At 38.5% G+C, this 20,363-nt stretch overlaps 1 protein-coding gene across 10 annotated transcripts in view; it reads left to right on the top strand.

The window, feature by feature from the left end:
- The window catches only part of ARL15 (ADP ribosylation factor like GTPase 15), a 435,728-nt gene that overhangs the window by 134,053 nt on the left and 281,312 nt on the right, over positions 1 to 20,363 (top strand). For 7 of the 10 annotated variants that reach the window (XR_008995006.1, XR_008995007.1, XR_008995004.1 and 4 more), the window contains exon 2: positions 9,209 to 9,304. The exons of 2 other annotated variants lie outside the window; for them this stretch is intronic. Coding sequence is in view for 5 of the 8 variants with exons in the window: in XM_057495243.1 (XP_057351226.1) it covers positions 9,209 to 9,304 (96 nt within the window). In the remaining 3 variants the exon portion in view is untranslated. Of the gene's footprint in view, positions 1 to 9,170; positions 9,305 to 20,363 lie in introns of all 10 variants that reach the window. One more of the 10 variants, XM_036900372.2, reaches the window with a different exon arrangement.

Here is a 20,363-nt window from a genome sequence, read left to right on the forward strand (position 1 = left end):
TGTGCATGATCATTAGTTTCTAGAAAGAAGGCTGGGTATTAATAATTTGTGAGGGATTTTAAGAAGGCTGTTGTCTGGAGTTAGTTTAATTGGCAAGGGGATAATGGAAATTCATGTTTAGGTAATACAGGTACTGATGAACAGTTCAAAGCCATGTACATCTGCCAAAAATCTTAGCTCATTTATGACAGTTTAAGACTAGGTTCTCAGAAGTGTTGACAGAGAAAGAAAAGTGAAAGTACTAATTCTTGAAAATAGGGGCAGTGCAGAATTCCTGCATTCTCCTGTGGGAATCACAGCAAATAGAATGGAGTCTGGCATAGATAATCATTGCATGTGGTTTGTTTTTCATCAGCAGCACTCATAGCTGTGGACGGAAAACTTCAGTCTTTAGTTTTTTCTTTCCCCCCCACTGTTACTAATATAATTATCACAATAGGACATTTTGTGGTTTGGTTAACATTTGACAAATGCAGACATTGATTTACTTCTCATGAAAATTGCATATAATTTAACAAATATCTGTTACTACTCAACTTTCCCAAGTTGTTTAGGTAGTAGCTTCCAGAATTCTGGATTTCAAAGAACCATAATATTAAAAACAAACTGGGCAGGAGGGTGGCAAATGTAGGGTTTATTTTGCCAATAAGGACACTGGAAAAACAATACTTACGGACTGTCACTGAGTTCATTTCATGATGGAAAAAACTTTCAGCCCTATGCCCTAGTAGAAAGATTATAATCTTTGAATAATTAAATCCTTTAAATTGAAAAAAAAAACTATGAAAAAACAAAACCCTGTGTTCTTATTTTTCTCAGTTCACTGTGGATCACTGCAAACTCCTTTACTAACAACAGCCTACAAACCAGTTGTGGGTAACATTCACTTGTGTATCGAATGCTGAGGGATGATGGTCCCGCATATGCATAAGAATTGCCATGGTTAAAATTACCTTCCAGAGTCTTAAAATCAGTGTTATTGAGCTAAAGTAGAAGCTAGTGTGTATGACGTGGAGATCACCAACAGATACCATTTCATAGAATTTTGACTAAGAGGAGTTGTGAGGCTAGTAAGTACTTGGGAAAGTCATTTTCTAAGCTCCTGCCCTCATACACCAGTTATTTATCAAGTACCTGTCATGTACATTCCACTGTAAGAAAACTCATGTCAGTATCACTGGAAATGGGAGGTCTACGTACTTAAAGTTCATAGGTAACCAAGTAGATGGGAAGTTTTAAGTTTCATCATATTTAATCTTTATAAGCAGAGTATACAGAATATAGTATGCAGTTATCAATTATTATACTATGGTATAATGTTAAAATGTAAATGTGAAAGAAAATGTTGATGTTTTGTAATACAAAGGAAAAATGTAATACTTAGAAATGGGCAAAAAAGACTTCTAGATGCCTTTCAATGCCATGCTGTCATGCCTAGAAACTATTCTATCCATGGGGGCCTGAGTCTTTGTCTTTGACTAGACTATTTTATAACTCTGTAGAACTAGAAGTTAACTTGTAGAAAATTGACAGCAGTGCAAATGATTCTTGTCCACAGAAGTGCAAATTAGTTATGTCCTGGGGAATGCAGCTGCCCAGTGTTTGCATTCATTTCAACATTCCTTTGCTACATTACACTTGTGGTTCTTTGACTTCTCCTTTGAACTTGTTGTAACATCTCTTTCAGTTCCCTCATTCATTAATTAATGAATTAAATGGAATTTTTGATACATGTTTATTTTATATCTGTATGAGAGTTGTGATTTTTACCTTTTTTTGAAAAGTCCTTTTATATACTGATGCCTTTAGGAGGAGTTCAGTAATGCATGATTGTTTTTTCATCTTTTATGTGGCTCTCTAAGTAGTGTTCTTGCTGAAGTGTTGGGTTTGTGTATTCTTACTCATTTTTCAGACCCTTACTGTCAAGAAGCAGCATTTGCTGTAGATTTTGAGGTTGATAACAGCTTAGTGGGAAAAGGATTCTTTTATGAATCAGATGGTTAAAAGATTGCGTGCTCTTCCTTCTCTTGGTGTATATTCCCTTTTTCTGACTCTGGGCAAGTTATTTAGCTCCAGGGAGTCCACGCTTCCTTTTCCATAAGTGTCAGACCTTGTATTGAATGTGCTGAGTAAGGCCTGGCACTTGGTAAATACTCCTTAAATGTGTGTTAACGTTTCAGTCCTTTTCTGGAAGGTACTATGCCTGATCTTATCTTCCATCCATTTATCCTGATGGTTTTAATTTGTTGAGACCTGTGAAATTAGATAAATCTGTTAAAATTATACCTAAAATGAATATCATTAGATTATGACTACAAGCTTGAGGAATTTTACTATGGATAAATAGTCTTTTTTTCCCCCTTCTTTATTTCTCAGTATGTGTTAGGTAGTTGAGGTTGGTGGCTGAGTGGCTGGGAGAAGTTAGATAATTACCCTGTTTTGTTTTCAAATATATTAACTTGTGTATCTGATTAATTAGGGATCACTGTATTTTCTCTTGGTTGGTATTAAAGCTAATTTGTGTCCCCTGAGATTTATTTCAACAAATGAGAGAGGTGTGTATATATAAAGGAGACAGAAAGAGAGAGAGGGGAAAGGTAAGTTCTGTGGGATGGGGAGCTTGCTGTGTATACAGAATAAGATGAGGCCAGGTGTCAGGGAGAAACAACTCAGGATTGTTTTAAAGATGTTTGGGCAAAGTGCTCCCATGTGAACCAAATGCCCATGGAAGAAAGGGAACCTCCTGAAACCATGGCAGGAAATGGGGGAACTGTCACATCAACTTTTCCTATTCTGATAATGGAAAACTGCCCCTCTAGGACTTCTGGCTCATTGCTTCTTGTATCAGAGCTATATTATGACTTTTTTCCTATTGGTTTCATTCATGAAAGTTGATACTCCAGATATTAGTTTGACCTTAGAAAACCTTAAAAATAGGAAAAACAGGAACAAAAAAGTAGTGCCATACCTTGCAAATTCTTCAAGGATGCATATAAAATGTTATTTTATGTAAGTTAGAAGAACTAGGTCATTATCATTCATTGCTTTAAGTACCTCGTTTGTGTTCTCTATTGCTGCTATAATAAATTATCACACACTTAGTGGTTTAAAACAACGTAAATTTATTATTATACAGTCCTGGACGTTAAAAGTCTGAGTGAATCTCACCTGGAATAAAATAAAGGTGTTGGAGGAGCTGCATTCCTTTCTGGAGGCTCTAGAGAAAATCCATTGTCTAGCCTTGTGTAAGGTTGAGAGACTGCTTGAATTCATTGGTTCTTGGACCCATTTCATCTTTAAAACCAGCAGTGACTAGTCTTTCCTACAGTGCTCTTGTTCCCAGTTTGAAGACCGCTGGGTTGCTTTGGGCCAACCTGGATTAATCCAGCATAATCTCAATAAATTCAGCTGATTAGCAACTTTAATTCCATCTGCAACCTTAATTCACCTCTTCCCATGCAATGTCACATATTCATAGGTTCCAGGGACTAGGATGTTGATATACTTGAAGTGAGCCATTATTCTCTTTACCACACCACCATATCACATGAATTTATATATAGTTTTTCCACCTTGATTCTTCTACAGGATGAGGAGATACTCCTTTGTTGTACTTGCCTGGAAAATAAGTTTAACATTACAACTTTAAAGGGATGGGAGTCATTAAACTCAGGCTAAAGAGAGGTCATTCTTGTGCCTTTAAAATTGTCAGATTTACAATTTGTTGTACCATGTACTCCAGGTGGCATGTTTTGGGCTGTTGAGGGAATTCCTTTCTGCTTTGAATTTCTCACCAGGTACATATATGATTTTACATATGTGATATACATGTGACCTTTACTTTTATGGTTTGAAGTTTTCTAAGAAGTCCTTTTTGCTCTGAAGATCAGCAAGGTGGTCTGTTGACCTTGGGATACCTCATACTCTGAGAGCATTAAGTCTGTCCCTTCTGTGGTGATGTGGTGTGGGTGGGGAGATGCGAAGGTAGAAGAGGTAGACCTGTAAAAAGAAACTCAATCTGATTCATTATAAAGTCCAGACTAAGGCCATATTCTGGTCTCTCTGGCAAGCCATGGATATGAATTGAGGATGAAACCAAGAAAAGCTGTTGAGGTGATGAGAATTCCTCAACATTTGCCTCCCTTACTGAATGTGAGGCATATTAGAGCAGAGGGTCCAGGTGCTATGTATCCCATCATCATCCAACTGAGCTGCAAAAAAGTGGTGACATTAATCTGACTATTTGGGAAGGTGGGATTTTTGTTGTTATAGTAAGTAACATTTAAATAAAATAACCCTGTGAGAAGAATCACTAAAGAAGTATAATTTTGTTTCAGTCTCTTTAGGTGTTATTGTGGTCTATCTGTAAGGGAGTGTAGAGAGAGGAATAAAACTGGATTAAAAGTTTGCTATCAATGGTTGAAGTGCTTCTTGCAAGAGTGAAATGTATTTTCTGTGGCACCCAAGGTAGGGTATTCCGTGAATACCCCCCACCCTGCCCCTCCTTGTTAATACCACGAATGTGATGTGAAGACAGAACAATACTGACCTCTCAGTAACCCTAGGACATGTAACCCGTTTGGGGAGTTGGTTTATAATTGTATCAACTACTTTTTGAGGGAGAAGATTTCTTTTCTGCCCTTCTTTGTGTAATGTGAAGCACCCAAAATCGGTTTGTAAACAAACATTTGTTGATTCTATGGCCTGTTCCTTAATGCAAGTCATAGCATAAGCTTCTCCTTCTCTAGTGTTTGCATATCTTGGCCATCTCTCAAAGCTTGAGGTAAGCAGATTGGGATGCAGTGCCTCCGATGAGGGCTTGTCATTTTGATACACCATTATGCTCTGTGTGTTCTAAGCCTTTTAAAATCGCGGAATGTTTTGAGCTGTTGTTGTTTGGACTTGCACTTCCCCCCAAATGCTGAAGGTACTGACTGAATCTTGTTGGTACAAACATCCAGACCTTTTTATGTTCTGCCCTAGACAGATGGCTTGTAAGAAATGTAGGCAGGTAAAAGGATTAGTTTTAATTATGTTCAGAGCTAGTGTGATCATGAAGCAGGGGCATCCCCTCCCATTCAGGTGCTTTTCTGTGACACGGGCCTTAAGACATTTACCTGAAAGGCATGTTAAAAGAGCAGTCATTTGGAGTTCTGGCCTTGGCATCCGTGAGTTGTTTCTCATTACCTGAAGAACACCCAGGCAAGTTGGTGCTGCTTTTTCACAGTGAAGCACCAGATAGTATTTCCACCAGATTAGTCCTTTTCCTTCTGTCTTATACTTCCAATAGCTGATTCTTCTGCCAGCAGATTTTCAGAGTGGTCTTTTTTAAGTGTAGCAAAGATGGGATCCAACTGAATTGCTCCACATGCATTACCGCATGGAGCAATAAGAAGGGATTAGTCACCTAATCAGGGAATTCTCCAAGGACCTGGGAATGACCTGTCCTAGTTATTTTTTTCTGTTCCCTACTCTCTGAGGCATAGACCAAGTTCAACCATTGGGAGGTGGGCTAGGGTGAGACCCAGACTTGATCTTTTCCAATTCTGTGCTTGTTTCCTTTCCATTTTCTATAATTAAAAAAGCTATTAATTTGAAAAAGACAGATGCACCCCTATGTTTATCACAGCACTATTTATAATAGCCAAGAAATGGAAGCAACCTAAGTGTCCATCAGTAGATGAATGGATAAAGAAGATATGGCACATATGCACAATGGAATATTATTCAGCCATATAAAGAAAACAAATCCTACCATTTGCAACAACATGGATGGAGCTAGAGGGTATTATCCTCAGTGAAATAAGCCAGGCGGAGAAAGACAAGTACCAAATGATTTCACTTATATGTGGAGTATAAGAACAAAGAAATACTGAAGGAACAAAACAGCAGCAGAATCACAGAACCCAAGAATGGACTAACAGTTACCAAAGGGAAAGGGACTGGGGAAGATGGGTGGGAAGGGAGGGATAAGGGCAGGGAAAAAGAAAGGGGGCATTACGATTAGCATGTATAATGTTGGGGGGGTGCATGGGGAGGACTGTGCAACACAGAGAAGACAAGTAGTGATTCTACAGCATCTTACTATGCTGATGGACAGTGACTGTAATGGGGATTGTGGGAGGGACTTAGTGAAGGGGGGAGCCTAGTAAACATAATGTTCTGCATGTAATTGTACATTAATGATAACAACAACAAAAAAAGCGATTAATACAAACTCTAAAAAATCTTCTAGAGAGCTTACATACTGCAAAGCTGGCCCAGCAGTGTGCTAATCAACTGGTTCCCTTTTATTTCTTTATGCTGCTGATCAATATTCCAAGTGGAATTTCCCATAACATCATAAAAATGTTTAACTGTATTTTCTTTAGGGTTCAAGCTATACAATTTTAACAATTGAAGCTTATTTATCTGAGTAGGGGATATAGAAAGGATATAGTCTGAAGCATTTTAACCTTTGATCTGAGTACTGCTTGACTTTTTATTGCCAAAGATTCCTTTTGAAACGGAGTTATGAAAATGTCCCCTTATTTTTAAACATTCAAAGTTAAAATGTAAATACATAAAATGAACATAGCATACACGCAGTCAGGATATAGAAGGGAACAGCATCCGAGTGAGACCTGAGACACTCTGAGCCTCTGGTTCTCCTGGTGGGTTATTAGGCTTTGCCTCAAAGGTATATAACATTTTGTTGAGTTGCTGCAAGATGTTCAAACCATTTGGTCTCTGCTGATACACCTCAGTCTAATGTATTTTAAGTGAGATCGAATAAAGCAGAAAACCAATAACACTAGCAATACTAAAGAAAGTGTAAATCTCCAAATCACAAAGAGCTGAAACCATAACTGTTTCCTGCAGATTGTTAGTCGAACATCTGGAGCAGGTGTTTTTGCTGCTTGCATATCAGTACATATTTACTGGTGGATTCTTTGGAGTTTAAAGTTTTCACCCATAATTGTAAAATTCATGTGAATGAAAATATAGTAGTATTGATAATTTTGATTTCCTTTTTTTCCTCCATTCCTTATTCCCAGGATGTTTATATAGGTAACCAGTGACTGTGGCATGTTTTCACATTTCTGTTGAGCCCTGTTTCAGTTGGATGTACTTAAATCTTTTCATAATTCAGTGTATCTCACTGTAGCTGTTACTCACATAATGTCATATTTTAATAAAGAATATAATGAAGAAATAGCATGAATATATAAACACCAAAATCTTGACTAATAACCAGAAGTTTGTTTTCTGTTTTACCCATACCAAAAACAGAAATTTAGTAATTTTATAAAGTATGCTTGATATAATAATAGCAACAATGATAATCATACTAGTTTGGACTGCTATAACAAAGTACCATAGAATGGGTGGCTTAAACAACAAACATTTATTTTTCAAAGTTCTGGAGTCCGAGTCACAGTTTCACAGTCCAAGATGCAGGTGTTAGCAGATTCAGCATGTGGTGAGAGCCTGCTTCCTAGGTTACAGACAGTCCAGTCTTATTGCTTTGTCCTTACAAGTTCTCTGAGGTCCCTTTTATAAGGGCACTCATCCCATTCATGAAGACTCCACTCTCACGACCTAATCTCCTCCCCAAGGCCCCATCTCCTAGTAACTGCCACACTGGGGTTAGCATTTCAACATATAAATGGGGGGCATAAACATTTAGCCCATAACAGTAATAATTGGCAGCTACTTATTGCTCAATTGCCAAGTTAATAATCTAAGCACTTTATATATAATGAATTTAATCTTGACCAAACTGTCTTATCACCATTGTTGGTATAAGAAGACTGAGTCCCAGAGAGGTTATGTGATTTGACACATGTGATTCAGCTAGTGAGTGATAGAGCTGGGAATCAAACCCAGATATCTGGCCAGAGAGTTTGAGCTCTCAATTTCTAAATAGTGGAAAAAGCTGTAGTTTGCTTTCCCCTGTCTGCTATCAAGTAAACCTGTGATATTTTTTATTAATATACTTAAGTATCTTGAGACCTCAGTATAACTCTAAAGTGATAACCTTGGATTCTATAATATTTAATCTTGAAGGTTTTTTCTAGCTCTAAAGGTCTAAATTCTGTATAGTTTAACCATGTGTCAGCCACCAGTTGCGCACTGGTTAAATAAATTTTGGGATGGTCTTACAGTGAAATTGTATGCTGATATATATATGTGATATAATATGGAGGATTGTCTATGCTGAATCAGAAAAACAATGAGCTAGTTGTTAACTATGCATACAGTAATCCCATTTTTGTTACAAAAAGTATATGTACACGACTATGCATAAAAAATGAAAAACTGAGTACTAATTTCTGTAGGAGTTTAGAATATAAAGGACTTTTTCTTTCTCCCTTATGTATTTGATTAAGTAATATTTGCAAGTATTACTCTAAATATCAGGAAAAAATCAAATGTACATCTCTGTGTGCCTATAACTGGACTACAGATCTATTCAATTTGCTTGAGACCAACTGTGATTAATTTTATCCATTGATTTACACATTTCATGAACATACTCTGTCAGGCATGATGATACAAAGTTGAATAAATAATGATTTAAAGTTAACATATATGTAATGGGGGAGACAGACTTTCAGTAAGTATTTTGGCTTTAATGCAATGCAGTAAGTAGAACTTTAGCAATGCAAACTAAATGCTATGAAAGTGCAGTGTCATGTGAGCCTAGACAGGGAGGAGAAGCTAGGGAAACCTGGGCTTCGAGAAATGAGAGCTATATTGCCTCATGGACAAAAAGAATATGGATTGACTTTGAGTAAACAGGCATCCAGAGTGTCTCGAGAGAGGTCTACATGTCATTTCCATCCACTAGTAGACAGTGGGACACCCTACTGTGTGTGGGACGTGCCACTCTCAGGCCAGTCCTTTGGGACACCAGATAGCATGACTAGAGGTCACCTTGGGAAGATCGTACAGCCAGTGGTAAAGCTCTTCTTCAATGGAAGTTAGAAGAAAGATTATTTATTTTTGGTGTGTATGATGTGTCAGGTGGGCTGAAGTAGATTCTTTCCAGGGTTTATTCTATAAATATCAAATTTAAAAGTATTAAACTACATAAAATCACTCTATTTTCTATTACCTATTCCCTCTTTTCACTTTGCCATTAAGGTATATAGTTTTTTTTTGTTTTTGTTTTTGTTTTTTGCCAGGTCAAATATTTTTATTAGAGAAAGATGTTTCATTTTAGGTGGCTGGAAAGTACATGCAGCTGAGAACCATCAACCATTTAGACTACATGCTTCATTTGAGTTGTGTTTCTGGACAAAAGTCAAGTATGACAACTGTGAGTTTCATAACTTTCTCTAACTTGATTCAAAATGTTTTGGGGCCAAAATACTTCTGAGATCTTTTCTGTTCTCTCCTGGTGAGGCCCTGTACAGGTTTCAAGGTCAAGACAATATCACCAGATCTCAAAAAATTGCAGAAGAGATGAGAAGCCATGAGTCTTAGGCTTGCATCATCTCTTAAACTTGCCTGTGGTCTCCCAGTCATGACTTACCACTTCTTGTTCAAGATGAAAATCTCGGAGGAACAGATAATTTGTCATGTACTTGGTCTGTTTTAACAAATGCTCAGGTTTTTTTATTGGAGTTACAGCTTTTAGACAATGTAGAATAGGTTGTGAGGTGGAAATATGTTGTTGAAGAGGGCTGAATAGACAAGGACAGATCATAGAAAGTAGTGGTCGGTGGGAATTAATCCCAGTGAGTGGCAGTCAGGATGCTACAGTTTTCACTACCATAGTCTCTCTGGGGACGATCAAACCCAGCCTGTACTTTCTATTTTGGGCTCTTTTTTATTTGTGTAATATCATCCATAATAGCTCAGCCCCAGACTATCTAGTTTTTTCAAAATTCGTCATGGTTAGCAAAGTCAAAAAGTTTATTCTTAACCATAAATCTGAGCAATTTATAATAGAGCCATGTGAACTACTTCAGTGAATCAAATATTTGATTGCATACCTGTGATGTGCTAGGCACAGTCCTTGGGTTGAAGTAGCTAAGTTCTTTGAAGGCTTTATTGCAAAACAGTAAGGATAAAATATATGTATTGAAGAAATATTTAAGAAGTAGGCTCCACATGAGTAGGGGGTCTTCATGAATTATGAGCAGTGTGAGGGAGGAAGAGCTGAGGATGTTAAGAGGGCTCTAGCTGTGGGAGATGGGTTGGAAAATGATGATCCATTTGCCAAAATAGAAATAGAGGAAGGAGGACAAATGGGTGGGAGTATTGATAGTGACCTTAGGTTTTTGTTAGTTTGAGTACCTAAGGGTTAACTAGCTACAAATATCAAAAACAATGTTTTGGATTTCCAGAAAGAGGCTGAAGCTGGATACGGGATTTGGAAATCACCAGTATAGTTGCAGCAATGAGAATAGAGAGAATGACTTGGTAGAACATATCAAGTGAAAAAGGTCGTCACTGGACATTAATGCGTAGCCTGGATTTCCATCTCTGCCATTCCATTAAGAATATCAGGATCAGCAACATCCTCCATATTTGCAAAGAGAATGGTTATCTGTGTGTTCTGATTTTATGTAACTCCTTAGAAGTGTTTATCTTTGTCGATTACCTTCTCCCTCTTGAAACAGTTTTTCTTGACTTCCATTGACACTGTGTTTTCTAGTTTTTTCACCCATCAGTCGTCAGTTTCTGTGCTTATGCCTGATTTGTAAAGACTGGACAATTCAGGATTCTGCCGAGGCCTCCCCCTCTTCAGCGCTTGCCTCTGGCATTACCTTGTGCTTTAATTCTAGAGGAAGACAAAATCCATTAAGAGTCAGATAAAGGTATAAGATGTGCCAAAACCAACAGAATATGATTTAAAAGTATGTGTGTTCCTTCCATTCAAAAAAAATGTGGAGGGAATATAGAAAGAACTACATCAACCTCAATCCAGTGATACCAGGTGATGAGAAGAAATAATCCAGTGTTGTTGTGGAGGATCGTGGAAATCATTCAGCAAATTAGCTTAAAAATATTTATTGGGTGTGTACTTCGTGCCAGGCCATGTTTTAGTTGCTGGGGATGCATCTGTAAAAATCCTGCAAAAACTCCTGCCCTCATGGGACTTAATATTGTAATGAGGGGAGACAGACAATAAACCAATGAATAAGTAAGTTATTGAGTTTGTACGACAAGTGCTATGGAAAAACATATACATGTAAGGGCCATAAGGAATGTTGTGAGGAGGGAGAATATACTTTTTAATAGAGTGATCAGGTCAGGTCTCACTGAAAGAGTGATATGTGAGCAAAAACTTGAATAAGAAAAAGAAGTGACTGTGAGTCCTGTATATATCTAGGGCAAGAGATTTCCAGACAGAGGGCAAGGCAAGTGCAAAGGCCCTGAAGTACCTGTGTACCTACCATCGTCCAGGAACTACAAGGAAGCCTGTTTGCCTGAGCAGCTGATTAAGGTTGGAAATCCTAGAAGGTATATTTATAGAAACCATAGGGGGGACAAAAGAGGGAGTGAGGGAGGTGATGGCAGATTTTATAGGACCTAGTAATACCTTATAAGGGCTTTGATTTTTATCCTGAATGAGATAGGTAGCCTTTGGAGGATTTAGTGGAAAGGAGACAAGATCTAACACATTTCAACAAGATCACTACAGCTACTGAGTTGTAGACAGATTCTAGGGAGGTTAGAGTTGAAGCAGGAAGCCAGTTGTGAGACTAAAGTAGTCCCCCGTTATCCATGGGGGATACATTCCAAGACCCCCGGTGAATGCCTGAAACTGCAGATAGTACCAAACCCTGTGTGTATGTACTGTTTTTTCCTACATAAATAGACATTTATAAATTAGGCACAGTAGGAGAGTAGCAGTAATAAGAAAATAAAACCTTTATAACAATATATTGTAATACGAATTATGTGAATGTGGTCCCTCTCTCTCAAAATATCTTACTGTATTATACTCACCCATCTTGTGATGATGTGAGATGACAAAATGCCTTCCTGATGAGATGAAATGAGGTGTATGGTGTAGGTACTGTGAAGTTGCCTTAGGCTACTCTCGGCCTTCTGACCACAGGTCAGAAGAGGATCATCTGCTTCCAGACAGGTTGACCTAGAGTAACTGACACTGCATAGAGGGGGCACTACTGTATTGCAGTCATCTAGGCAAGAGATGTTAGTGGCTTAGACCATAATCGTCACAGTGGTCACAGTGGTAAGGGTAGAGGTGGTGAGTAGTTGGATTCTGGATATATTTTAAAGCTGTGCTGACAGGATTTCCTAACAGACTGGATGTGTGGTTTGAGAAGAAAAAAAGATGCCAAGGATCATTCCAAGGTTTTTGGCCTGAGCAACTGAAAAAATGGAGTTCTGTTAACTGAGAGGAGGAAAAGGTTTGGGATGATGTAACTCCAGGGGGAAAATATGTTCCCACCCTGGTGCAAATAAGTTTTGAAGCCGAAATCAGTGAAAGGGAGAAATAAAGTGGGAGAAACACATTTATTGCCTATAAGCAGTTGCCTACTTCTGCTCACCCATGTGTCTGTCTTGTCTATCTGTCTGTCTCTCTTCCACGCCCTGGTCTCTCTGTCTCCCTTTCTCTCCTACCTACCACCCCTCTCCTGCTCCCCACCCACTTTGTAATCACCTATTGATATGGAGATGGCTATTTCTCTTCACCCCTTGGAAGCACCTATTGATATGGAGATGCCCTAAGGCCAGGTGAGAGATTCAGGAAATAGTGCAGTTTTACCCACAAATGATTATGAGTTCTATGTTTAGTTGAGATGCCTGTTAGACAGGTAGGTGGAATAGACATTTGCATGTATGAGTTTAGAGGTTATGCTGCAGCTTTGCATTGCGATTTAAAAGCATCCAGAGAGATTTGAGAGCATATAACTAGCTGAGATCAACAAGGAATGTGTTTAGATAGAAAAGAAGTTTTAGTTCAGCCTCAGGCATTCCAGTGATAAAATCATGATGAAATTAAGCAAGTGAAAAGGAGCCCCTCATCAGTGAAACAGAAAATCCAGAAATTAAGTGAGAAAGTCTTGTAAGGAGGAAGCAGTGATAATCCTATTAACCAAAAGATCTGTAAGACTGGCTGAGAACTGGACACTGGATCTAGTAACGTGGACATCATTGATGACCTTGGCAAGAAGAGTGGTGAGAGCCTGACGGGAGTGGTGTGCAGTAGGGAAGGGAAAGAGAGGAAATGGAGAGGATGCTCTCAAGGAGTTTTGCTCTACAAGAATGCAGAGAATTGGAGAAAGAAGTGGAGCCAGAAGAAAGCCCTTCTTTTTCTTCCCCTCCAACCCCTCTCTCCCCTCCCATACTCTCTTCTCCCCCTTTTGGAAGAAGCAGCAGCATGATGTCTCCTGGTGGGACTCACCCAGTAGCCAGGGGAATTTGGGTCTTGTAGAGGGGGGTGGACAACTGAAGCAGTTTCCTTGAACTGGTTGAAGGGAATAGAACCTGGTGGTAGCAGTGGTTTTTGGGAAGAGCATTACAGTTCATCCACAACATTGGCCTTAATGGTCCCTGGAGCTAGATAGGAAGCCATCAAAATGCCAAGGAAATGCAAAATCTAATGTATTAGTGAAATGATTTAGGTATAACCTAGGAGGGCTATTGCTGATCCAAATCTCTGGGAAAAATTAGGCAGTGTCAGCTTAAATCTGGGGTGTAGGCCCCTTGAACAAACCATCTTTAAGGCATGACATTTCCATTACAGTGACTTGAAAAAGAATTCCCAACATAACCAGTTTATCAGGGAAGAATCCAATTCATGACTTGCTGTCAAAAGTCTTTGGCTGAAATTTAGAATTATGTATAGAAATGAAGCAAATAAAACTCACTCTATCGATTCTTTTGTGGTAAGTTTAAAATAACATTTTTATTTTCACAATGCAAATATTCATACTGTAATCACAACTTGATTGTATTTCCAGTTAAAAATATCAAACTAATTAATTTAGGCTTGTGATCTTAACTGTAAATATTTTTGTAATTGGAAGTGGACTGTTTGAGGACTTGAGATATACCAAGTTTTGAATTTAATTTATTAGAGTTATAAGAATTTAGTATTTGGAAATATTTTATATGTCAAGTGATTAAAGCGCTTTAAGAATAAAATTGAACATTAAACTTGGAGATACAAGTTAAAATTTTAAAGAGATTAAATTAAGCCTGTTAAAGGAACCAATTGTTAAAGTTCCCATTAAAAGTGATTGCTGTAATAGTCTAGGTTTATAACTACAATCACATGATTTGTAAGATAGACTTAAAAGCATAAGGAACAGTGATGATTTTACATTTTTAGCTTTAATAATTTGAACATTAATTTGCAAGACAAAAGTGTCATTTCTGTGCAAGAATACAGAAAAAAACTTCACTCGATGGGCTCCTTAGGTGACCTCATCCATGGCTCTAGAAACCACTCAGTGATTTTCATATTTATATCAACACTGACCTCTCTCCAGAACGCTAGACTCCACTACCCATTTGCCTGTTTGATATTTTCATATGGATGTATCGTCGCAGTTACCTCAATCATAACTAAAACCAAACTCTTTAATTCCTTTCCCATCCTACTACCTCCAAGCCTTAATTCCTTAATTGTTAAAGCCAGAAATCTAGGTGTCATTTTTGATTCCTCTTCATTTCATTTCAGTCACTAAGAAGGCCCTATGAGTTAGAATTCTGGCAGGAGACAGGTGATTTATATAAACTGGGTAATTTGAAGAGAGTTAACCAATGGAACTATTTACAAAGGTGAGGACAGGTATGAGGAAACCGTCGCTATCCTACCCCTCTGCCACCAGATTATGCGTTGAGCTCTTACTTTAATATATGCATAATTTAAATCTGAGACTCTTTGTTTCAGATTTTTACATAGCAGAGAATACTTACATTTTGCTGGTGATGTCTTAGCCCCCTTGTGTGTTCCCAGTCAACCCTGATCCTTTCAGATGCATTTTATGTACTCTTTTGCTGATGAATATTTTATCTCTGCCAACACTTTCTCTAATTTGTCCATGAACATTTCCCTTGAGGACCTTCATATCCACTATTACTGTAATTATAAAATCGATTCTAACACTAAATTCAGAGTCATGATATACCCTTTCTTACTTAGAGAGAGCCATGGGGAGCTGGAGTCCGTTCAGGCAAAGTCATAATTCCTTGTACAGAACGCCGTAATTATTTCCACAGATTCACCGAATAAATGAGGCAAAATGTTCATTGTGCTTTTTTAACATAAGCCTTTATCTAATCCTTTTCCTTCCATTCCTGTTCCCCCTACTGTTTTTTTCTTTAATACACTAGTTTATTAGTTTACTGCAAGCCTTTAGGTTTTATTTTTTCAGGAAAGCTGAATTTGTCAGCTACAGACCTTTTGTTACTGTTTTTTGATTGTTTAAGTTTTAGCTGTCTATAAATATGGTTGCTCGCTTTTTGGCATGTTTCAGATCAGCAATTTGTTGTAGCTGTAACAGTCACTTCACAATTTTGGTGTGATTTGCAGATTACAAAAGGGAGACGTGAATTTGAGAACCAGAGTAGTCTTACTTAAAAGAAAACGCCAGTCCCACATCCTTAGGAAGTTTCTTTGTTTCTAGTGACAAGCAGCACAGACTACCTGAGTTGTGCTACACGTACCTCCAAAAATATCCTGTCCCATTTTCCTCCTAAAATATATTAAGGTTGAAAGGAAAACTAGAATATGCAAGTATGGTCTTAAGAGCTGCCAGGCATTAGTCGCCTAAATTTACATGGCCAGCCCGCATCCACTTGCACATGATAATCTATCGGTGGAAGAATAGAAAGGAAAAAGAAGATGCCCATAGAATAGGAGAGCTGAGTACACAAGTGGAACACTGACAGGGAGAATCAGGAACATCCAGGCCAGATAGCTCTCATTCTGCCCTCTGCTTTGCTTCAGCTAGACTCTCCTTAGCCATTCCCAAGGCTCTGGCATATTCTGTTGGAATAAATCCATAGAATTGGCAGATCAACAAATCTTGTGCGGTGCTCACTGGCGCTGGGCTGGAGCAGTCCAAGGTCATTCTCTTGTTGCCATGGAGTTTGGTGCTGGGTGCCGGGCACTTAGTGTAAGTAGTGGCTTCTGACCTAACGGTTGCTGAGGTGTGACCAGGAGTTGGCTTTGTTCTTGAAGTTGTTTAGCCTCTCATCTGTTCTGTGAATCATCAGTATCCTCCCAGTAAGTCACTTTTCTGCTATTCAAAACCAGAACTCTAACTCTGTCTGGTGCAAAAGAAAAAGGACACCCCTTTTAAAAAACATGTATGATGTTTATGTATCATATTTTTCTGGTAACTTGAGTACTCCCTTGATAGAAGTGGGCACGTTGTTTGATGCAAAGCTGATGATATTCATTCTTCATTCTAGTAAGACCCCAGTCAGATATGTCAGGCCCGTGGGATCCCTTTAAAATCTTCATGAACGTGTTACATGGGTACCTATACCATTTATGTAACAGATAAATAGAAACATAATTTAGGCATTTGGGCCTGTATTAATTCCAGGGAATAAAATAAAGCAGATAGTAAAAATGTTTATAACATAAATTAAGCCCACATGCTACTTTTAATCTTTTGAGGGAATGGATTATTTTTGTTGGAATTTCATTTGTGATCAGTAATATGTGGGTGCTGAAAGGGATCTGTTGATATCTCATAGACAACCCCAAATAGAGCTGCCTGCATCTGTGTGTTCAGTCTTTGCTTGTGAAGTTTGACAGTAGTTGGAAAGTGCCCCTTTAATAAAACACACCTTTAAATAACTCTCTCAGATTAATTCCAGTTTCTAAAGTGAGAAGATGGCTTGAACTACCTCTGCGGCCAGCTCAGCTGCGAAGCACCCAGCTGTGTACTCCCTGCCTCTCTCACCACCAATACAGACTTTGCCGTCAGAATCTGTCTGACACGTGTGTTGATGTGTGAGGGGAGACAGCCTCTAGTTCACTGTATTGGTTCTTCAGCGCTAGACCATAGTAAACATTTGTGTTTGTCAGCAGTTAAAGCCACATGATTTGAGGACGCACAGGGATTGCGGACATTTTTCTCCCCATTACGTTTCTGTCTAAGTCTCCATACATAGCAGGAGATTCATATTCAGGGGGAGTTGGTTTAACTATTGAAATAGACTGGTTAATGTTTAAAGGCTGTTTTATAGGAATTCTCTTCTCTGAGGGGAAGAAAAAATTCTAATGATGTGGCCACTGTACATCATATGATGACCCCTTTTAACAGTTCCTATTATAGCAAACCAAAAGGACTGTCTATACGTCATTAGCCTCATTGTCTTGTGTATCATATCAGACCTTCAACCAAATGAAAAGAAAGTAAATTCAAACTCTGAATTTAATTATCTACTTTGAGAAGAATACTGACTGGTGGTTACAAAAAGCAGGGTTTTTTTAGAAAAACACTATTCTAAGTAAAAAGTCTAATAACAATAGTGATTATTGATCATTCTCCTGAGCATTTGGCATTTGGTACCTTATTTACTACTCTCAACAATCTTGTGAGATGATCGTTGTTTTCTAGATCAGAAAACAGATGTTGGTGAAGTAACTTCTCTAGATCGGAACAGGGTTTGATTTCAGGCCTGTCTCACCATGCTCTTAATCAAAGCCACGTACTTGATCACTAGGAGCTCATCCTACCACAGGCAGATGCCGTGTCAGTCACTCTGGTCGCAAAGTGGAATTAGAAGTGGTGCCTGCGTTCAAGTACTTCAAGTCTAGTGAGGGAAGGTGGACACTGTAAATCAACTTTACTCAACAGAATGATGATTATTCTGACAGTGGAATAGAAAAGGTGCTAAGGGAATTTGGAAAAGGTCATCTTAATCAGACTGAGTGGCACAGATGTCTTCCTGGAAAAAATTATCATTAAAATGAAATTTGAAGGATAACTAGAAGCCAGCATATATATATATATATATATATACCCTGACTACAGAGGGTCTAGTCCCTTTGATAACATGGAGCATGGAAGAGACTGTGCAAGGAGCTGCACATAGGACCATATAACGGGCATTAGGAAATTGTAGGAAAATGTGTATGGTAGGAAAATAATATAATTAGAGACTTATAATATCTTTAGTGTAATGTGTCAAACCCTGATTTAGGCACATTAAAAACATTATCTTATGTAATACCTATAACAATGATTCGAGACCAGGAATGAAAGCAAAGGACGGATCATAAAGGGCCTATCTGCTTAGATAAGGAGCTTGGACTTTATCCTGACAACTGAAGCCATGGAAAGATTTTAAAACATGGGAATGACTTCATGTGTTCTAGAAAGATCATTGTTAACATTTTGGAGGCTGAACTGGAGTCTGGTTAAGCCCCAGGTAAGGACAGTTAGAAGAACTGATGGTGTGTGATCCCAGAGGTAGTGGTGATACTCTGAACACAGAATGACTAGGAACAGGGAGAGAGCAGAGACCGAGTTAGATTAAGAGAAACTGGTGATTGACAGGATATATGGAACTGAGCCCCACCTATATGGAGCCTAAAGACTAAGTGAAGGTATGCTTTGTTATTTCCCAAAAAAGGGTAGGATTTCCACCACTAGGGTCTACCAGAAAAACAATTTTAGTTTGGTTGTTTTCCTCTCTTCTGTTACAAGGCTCCGCATCTCCAGTTCCAAAAGCACCAAGATCAGAGAGAACCAGCTGCTTTGTTGGGATTCTTCCCTGAGGAGTTTTAGGTGATACTTAAACGCACTTAGAGGTCTACCTGGAAATTTCGCCTAGCTCTTTTGAAATGTTTTGATTCCCAAGTGTACAAAGACTCTCCGTAAGTGGACAAAATATTACAAGAAAAATATGCCATTGCTAAGGACTGTTAAAAGTATTCATGTATTTATAGGCTCTACTTCCTGTTTAGAAGCATTTTGTTCAGATGTTCAGTTAGTGACCAAAAATGAGGTCTAATACAAAATGTATTAATCTCTCTTTTGCTTTCAGCTAACTTTGTATTTCTTTGCTCTTTAGGAAAAAAAAATAGTATTTGGTCTGTAACCGACCCAGGTGGAAGGCCAAATTTGGATACGGTTATGAATATGCATGTGAAGCTTTGTTCTCATTGTAGACAGTCATGCCTGGGGAATTTACTACCAGTGTTATTGGGCAGTTCTGTTATTATAAAAATTGACATTATAAAAACTGGATATTCCATCTCGCCGTGATAAGAGAAGAACTCTATCTTAAAAAGAAAGACATTTATTTTCCTTTTTTTTTAGTTTCTTAGGTTAAAAAAAAGTCTTATTCCTTGATCTATTTTCAATTTGAGAAGACCTGACATTTTGGATAGCTAGGAATATGAAAACTTGGAATTAAGAGTCTCTCTAAATCTAGTGATCAGATACATACATGCCCCAACTTTTAAAACCCCCCGTTTGGTCATACCAGGACTCACGAATGCCCCTGAGCGAGGACGGCTGACGCAGACTGAGAACCACGTGGGCCCCTGGTCTGGTTCAGCCCAGCGGCACTCTCTGCCATTCATCGTCTCAGATGTCTGCCCCTCTGCAAAGCGCGAAGCCAATGGCTGTAGCTGCTAAGCATGAAATCCCCTGCTTCTGTTTGTTTCTTTTGTTGCCACAAGTTAATAGGGACAGAGACAGGAGACAGCCCAGAACAAAGCAGAAATAATGGAGTATTTCACCCCAAAAAGGAATGTGGATTGAGAAATACAAAGGGTAAGGCAAAGACAGACTCAGTGTCCGGAGGCAGTGTGATGTATTGGCCAGAAGCCTCGGCCCTGGGACAATTCGGGGCCGAAGCCTTCATCTGTGAGCTTGGAGCAGCCCACATGGCTGAGATGTTTGACCCATCTTCTATAAAAACAATTTATTGTTTTTCCGCTAGGGTCTTAAAGGGCCACGGGATTTTTCACCTCAAAGAGTGGATTGCTCTTGTAATGTGGAGAAAGACTCTTCTTTTGGGATCTGCCTGGTGATCAAGGGCCTTTTCATAGACCTCTGTCTCCCTGCTTAAAATTGCTGTTGCCTTGGTGCCATTTTGAACTTTCGTTCTTTATCCTTGTTTGCAAGAATCACTAGTTATTCCAAGACATTGGGGAGTATTTGAAATTCATTTTTCTTCTTGCAAGTAGAAAGGATTAGCTAAGAGACTGCATGTTCACTAGAGATCATCTCCTTCACATGTATTTCTGTACAACCTTGTTTATCATGTATTTTCTCCCATACTCTCCCCCAACACATTTAGTGTTCGGTTATTTATTTACTTTATTGAGGTATAGTTTACATACACATATATTATTATTTTTTTTTGAGAGGGCATCTCTCATATTTATTGATCAAATGGTTGTTAACAACAATAAA

The sequence above is a fragment of the Manis pentadactyla genome, chromosome 2, assembly GCF_030020395.1.
Source record: "Manis pentadactyla isolate mManPen7 chromosome 2, mManPen7.hap1, whole genome shotgun sequence".
NCBI lineage: Eukaryota > Metazoa > Chordata > Mammalia > Pholidota > Manidae > Manis > Manis pentadactyla.